At 29.3% G+C, this 6,525-nt stretch overlaps 1 protein-coding gene across 3 annotated transcripts in view; it reads left to right on the forward strand.

The window, feature by feature from the left end:
- Nucleotides 1–5,992, forward strand: part of LOC127729030 (trichohyalin-like) — a 62,768-nt gene extending 56,776 nt beyond the window's left edge. For all 3 annotated transcript variants that reach the window (XM_052236636.1, XM_052236645.1, XM_052236655.1), the window contains 2 exons: nucleotides 1,440–1,526; nucleotides 2,050–5,992. In XM_052236636.1, the coding sequence (XP_052092596.1) occupies nucleotides 1,440–1,526; nucleotides 2,050–2,106 (144 nt within the window). In that variant the 3' untranslated portion in view covers nucleotides 2,107–5,992. The remainder of the gene's footprint in view (nucleotides 1–1,439; nucleotides 1,527–2,049) is intronic.
- The last annotated feature ends 533 nt before the right edge of the window (nucleotides 5,993–6,525 follow it).

The following is a 6,525-nucleotide window of genomic DNA, read 5'->3' on the forward strand; positions in this document are numbered from 1 at the left end:
GAATTTCTTTTAAATTTACAAAAATTTGTAATATACTTGATACATTAAAGTACAGTTAGTACAAATATAAATGATGAATTAATTATAACTGTCTCCAATATAAGTGATAATGCAGACAGTTCAAATTTGATATTTCCTATTGTTTAATCTGATTATCATTGTGTAGAAATATTACAAGTTGGTATTTTAAAGTGGTCTTTGGGATAAATCTGTGGGAAAGTATATAGTTTCTGATCTTTTTTCACATTCTATGTTATAACATATAATCATTGAGTGTTTTGTCGAGTATACTAGCACTTGTGACTCTTCAGTGTTACCGAACCTATCCACTGCATGTGATATTGACCTCCGAAGTTTATGGTGTATTTTTTATGTGTTATAATGGCATTTGCTATGTTTTTTTTAAACAGTTTTAATCATGTTAAGTAAGATATTTTAAACGAGAAAGATACTTTAAAAAAAAAAATTATGTTTGACCATAAATTTTAGTGTTTACTGGTATATGAATATTGAAGGCTCATAAAATCATTAGACTAGGCCTCTGAAATGAGGAAGACAAACATGATTTCCCTTTGTTAGTTTTGATGTCATTGTGACATAATAAAAATGTTTAAACAAACATATATTTTGGCAAAATTAGATTTCAGCCAAGAAATTTACCTGCAGTAAAATCTTTGAATAAGACATTTTGTAGCAAAATATATTTTTGGTTAAGGTCTTGGCTCATCAAGTTCCTTAAATTGAGGTCATTTTGACATTTTTTGTATTTTTTCAGAAAATGCAAAAATATATATCGAAGGCTTAAAGCAAATGTGTAAGGCAAAATTCAAAAAATATAAATACAAGTACTGCAATTGAAAAAACTAAAAACTTGTGGACATCTGAATTGTATTATACATTTTTATTTTGTATTCAACATGTTCAAGGGGGCATTCTCTTAAGGAACTTATCATGAATTCTAAAAAATCAATGGCATTCCAGAACGTGAAATATAAAATTCCAACTTATTTACCTACATTACATATCAAAGTTCTTGACACTGATTAAAAGTAACTGATATATTAGTTAAGTTGCCAGTGATTAGTTAAGTTGCCAGTGATTAGTTAAGTTGCCAGTAGATAAGTATTTTTAAATGTAACTATTCATTATCTTAGTCATATATTAATTCAAAATTTAGATGAAAAGATTGTTTTTCATAGCCATATATTCAAATTTAATTGCAAAATTAGTCCTTAGGGAACAACATAATTTATGTTGAAGGGAAATACTGAACTTAAAAAAATTTGAATACCATAGTATGAAGAGAATTGATTTGGCATGAAATATATAATCCATCATAAATAAGTGGTGGTTTAATGAAATAATATATGAATGACTTTAAGATATTAGAGTAAACCATATATCCAGTCATTCATTGAGCTTTAACGTACATATTTCAGGACCCCATTACTAACCCATCTCTAGTCAAGAATCATCCCACACAAAGACAAGATCAAATACTGAATCAACTTTCCAGTCTAAAAGAGGTCAGTACACTATATAATTCTGTATCAATTACTCATATTCCTTAATGATAACTTTCAAAAGAAATATGCAGCAGTACTTTATAAGGAGAACAAGGAATTTCTAAAGACATTATATAAATCAAGACAGTATACGTACAAATACAAATACAGCTGTTTTAAAGGACTTGCTCACAACACAAGGTCAAGAACAGCACTAAGGACTGACACTGTAGAAAAGGCAAGACTAACACAACCAAAGAAGCAGACACAAATCCAGTAGGCAAGACAGTGCAAATAAAAACAAAACACAAATAAGACAAGATTAACATAAAATTAAACAAACAATTAGAAACACACATACTGAATTGTTAACAACATGTTACCAATATAGAGACCAATAGACAATTATGCAATGTTGAGAAAACTTGGAAATATCTCTTATAAATAAATAATGACATTGGTCGAAAAAATTGTAAAAATTAGTTTTTATTTTCCTGATTACTGCATAAATCCAACAATCATGTTCTGTGTGTGTTTTTTTCAGAGTTTAATACAACGACAAAGAGAACTTGAAACATTCTCACCAACTGACTTGGAATAAATGAAACATTCTCACCAACTGACTTGGAAAAAAATGAAACATTCTCACCAACTGACTTGGAAAAAAATGAAACATTCTCACCAACTGACTTGGAAAAAAATGAAACATTCTCACCAACTGACTTGGAATAAATTTTCTTCCTGCATTTTATTTTATATGTTCCTCTTTACTAGTGCCAAATGTATTTATATTATATTTTACTTCTGTATCAGATTGAGATGTCACAGAAAATCAACTCTTTGTTTTAAAGTTTTTTATTAAGCGAGTGAAAAACAAAATACCGAAGTATTCTAAGGATATTTGATATATTGAATTGCAAAGATAATAGCTAGTTAAATTTCTAAAAACTAAATAGATTTCAGTTGCTATATATTAAAGCTTAAGTAGACTTAATAGGCTTAGGCTTAGGCTCTTGAACAATAGTATCAAAAGATGTAATGCAGTTAAACAGTGATGTCTGCCTTTATATAATATGTACTAGTAAGAAAATAATATATTTTGTATTTCCTATTCAATAATATGGAATATACAATAATTGCTTTGAAGGTTTGATCTGAAACTGTATTGGTCATTTAAACATATTTAGAAGCTTTATGGTAACACGACTAAATATATGAAATGTGATTCTAAAGAACCAGAATTGTTAAGACAGCACAAATACCAAAGACCATAATTCTGTGAAAAGTTAGTCATCTAGATTGAAATGCAAATTTGATCTGCAAGTCATTGCTATACACTCATAAACCAAAAATCCCCTCAATATCTACAGACTTAACAAAAAAGTTCTAGAAAACTGTTGGATTTAGGAATGAAATGGGTAATACTATATGCCCCGGTAACTGAGTGGAGAAGGCATAAACAAAATTATGAAATGTTAACTAAATAGTTGAGCTGATATTAATTTGTACTTTTTAGATGGAAGTGTTACTGTTGTCATAACTAAAATAACATTTTTACTGTTTTTGATATTATAATTTTCTAGACCAGAGTGAGTTGTTAGTTATTTGTTTTTTTATTCTCATAAATTCTATGGCATCTTTGCAAATTATCTCTTAGTTAATAATATCATAATAACTGGATCATTTTTTTTTTACATTCAACTGTCATATGTTTGATACATTACATTCCAAAGAGAGTGCTATAATTTTGTAACTTTTTAATATATAATTACATTTCACCTCAACCCTACAGTCATTTATCAATTTTAAAGGGCATTAGCTGCGAGATATAACAAAAATAGAATATGATTTTTTTTGTTCAATCATTAATGAAAGTGAAATAGTGAAATAATAATTCGCCTTTAGCAGTCAGTGTAGTTCAATTATGTCAAAATAATCTAAGAAACATTGTTGATGAATTATTCTCTTGCAAGTGAATAATTCGAATTCATTGAATCTGTTTTCATGTGACCTTCAATCTAACCCAGTAGCTACAGATTGGTTACGCATGTATTAGTCATGTTCAGCCATTAAAAGGAAAAGATGTCAACATTGAAAGTGAAACAAAGTTGAACCATTTCTTTGACTGATTCGATCCACCAAAAATCATTCTTATACAGGTATAAACGATGATTAACTTATTATATCCGGTTATGTGACCATCAGCAGTCTTCAGAGGTCATCTTGATGGTTAATTAGATTGCGTCTAGACTAAAATACACACGAAATGATGATAAATGTTATCCAGTCTATGTATTGTTAATTGATTATTTCAGACTTATTGTAATTTGAATATACGTTTTAGTATGTTATAAATCAAATATGAGAATTTGAGTCAAATCGGTGAACATGAATTTGACAGCTAATGCCCCTTTAAGTTTTTCCACTGGACGTTAAGCAAGCAGAAATCAATCAAGTAATTTTAAGTCTAAGATTACTGGAACTGACTTAGTATTTGCATTGTAGCATGCTTATAGTTTGACACACTGTATAAATGGCTTTTCTATTTTTTAAGATTTTAGGTTGACCTGTAAATGCCTTTTTGTGTTGTTGTTGGTTTTCAGTCTCATTGAAAAATACCCAACATCTCATTTTAATCATATTGCCTCAGGTTTGATCCTCTGCAAAGTCAAACTCAAAACTTTTTAAAAATTGATATAGCAGCCTTTTTGTTCAGTATGAGGCATTAAGCCTGGGGCATGACCAATTTTTCTGTTGACTGTTACTTGTTGGGCTAAGTTCTTTAAACAAGTTGTGCTCTGCATTTAGGTCTACAACAAAGTAAGGTTTCTGCTTATATCATATGAATATGTTCCTAAGCTAAATATGGCAGAATAATTACCTGCTTGATACTGAACATCCATCCATACACAAAAAAGTTACTTGTCATTTGGACTCAAAATTTGTAATTGACACTTTTACCAAAAAAAGGATTGCCATCAAATATTTGAATATCAACTTGCACCAAAATCCATGTGATATCAAACAAACTTTTAAAATTTTCATTAGTTCTTTAAATCTAGAATAAAAAATGTTCAACAAATATTCTTCCACTCGCCTGATTGTGATATGCATGTTTGCTGTTGATATTATGTGGTGCTGTTGATTTTAAATCAAAAATTTTAGATGACAGTTGTAAATAACATTCATTTCTTTATGTGATGTATATTTGTATGTGCAAAAAAAAAAGTTAGTGAATAGTTGAGATATTAGTGCTCTAGTTATTCTCAAGAAATGTAAGCAATTTTATCTTTTGAAAAAGAATCAACAAAGGAGGAATATAGACCAAAAACATTGATTTAAATAAATTGCTGGTGCAAATAGCACACCTTCCTTGGGATAATTTGTTGTAGAAATTGCACAGTTTTGGGAAAGCAAAATAAAATGTTAGCCATGAACTTTATTGATTAAAATAAGCTATTTTGTTAATGCATAGGTTATTAAAGGTCTAACTTAAGATGCTGTCACAAGATGCATGTGAAAAGAATAAACACCTGATTAGCCAGATATATTCAAATTGTTTATTCCATGCTAAAATGGATGTGATTAATTATATGCAGTTTGATAATTCTACTCAAATATTACGTTTTCTCTAGTATATTGAATTGGTGAAACCTCCCAATTTTATAATTGTTAGTGCATTAAAACTTATTGTATTTTCTCTGTTTTGTTTTACATAAAAGAAAACAACAATCCAGTAGTGTGGAACTATTGTTTGAAATGAATTGATTAGCATTTAATAAACTTATAATCTTCACTTGTTATATAGCACATTTAAAAGTATTTTTTATTTATGTATTGCTTTTTTCAGTAAATTCTGATTTTCATAGATTGACTTAGCATTGCATTCATCCCCTTTCACTAAACTAGTACACATTTTTGTTTAAGGGGCCAACTGAAGCCTGCCTCAAGGTGCGGGATTTTCTCGCTGTGTTGAAGACCCACTGGTGGCCTTGGGCTGTTTTCTGCTCTTTGATCGGGTTGTTGTCTCTTTGACACATTCACCATTTCTTTTCTCAATTTTATGTATAAGACTAGGGAACCTTATTTATACTTGACTTGTTTAAAACTTGGACTATCTTAACAACTGTACAATGGTGAAACAAAATGTTAACATGTTCTTCCTGTAACTGAAAGCACAGAGTTTGAACTTATACAAGACTGTCATTTTTGTTCTTGGTGTGTACAACACAAGCTTAATTTCATTGGTTATTCTTCTCTTCACCCAACAAGTTACAAAATGATGATTGTTTGGTTGCAATTAAAATTACAAACAGTTGCTCAAATACATTGTTGAAAAAAAGATCTAGGATCATTTTAATGATAATAGAAAAAAAATACTTTGTACTTATTTAGTTTTGATAAATGAATTGTACATATTGTACTGATATTATATATTTATATTTATGTAACATTTCATTGATGATGATTAAATGAACAATTAGAAATTGTGCCTTCTTCTTTCCATGTTTCTAAAAGATTTTCCTGGTCAATAAGTCCTTGAAAAGGGAATCAAATTTGCCTTGTGATCGATATATAAGAGATTTCAAGGTCGTCAGTAGTTTCATTTTTATGCCCAACCTGTGAAACTACAGTAGAGGGGCATTATATTTTCATGAGTGTTCTTCCCTCCATCTGTCCGTTCCTCACCAGGTTAAAGTTTTGGTTCAAGGAACTTTGCGTTCACATTAACTTGAAAGGTAGTACACATGTTCATTATGAAGTGAACTATCAAAAATATATAAATGCAAAATACCAGGATTTCATAGTTCACTGAATATGGAAATATGATTGGTGAAAGTTTTGGTTTAACACATCTACTTGTTTAACATGTTAAATAATAGAGGGTCAAAATTTATAAACAACTGCTATTGTAATAGAAGGTCAAAATTTATAAACTACTGTTATTGTAATATAGTATGGAAAAGAGCAAGAACACATAAAATAAGTGAAAATTTGTCAAAACATCACAGAATATTTA

This window comes from Mytilus californianus, unplaced genomic scaffold (assembly GCF_021869535.1).
Source record: "Mytilus californianus isolate M0D057914Y unplaced genomic scaffold, xbMytCali1.0.p SCAF_1, whole genome shotgun sequence".
Lineage (NCBI taxonomy): Eukaryota > Metazoa > Mollusca > Bivalvia > Mytilida > Mytilidae > Mytilus > Mytilus californianus.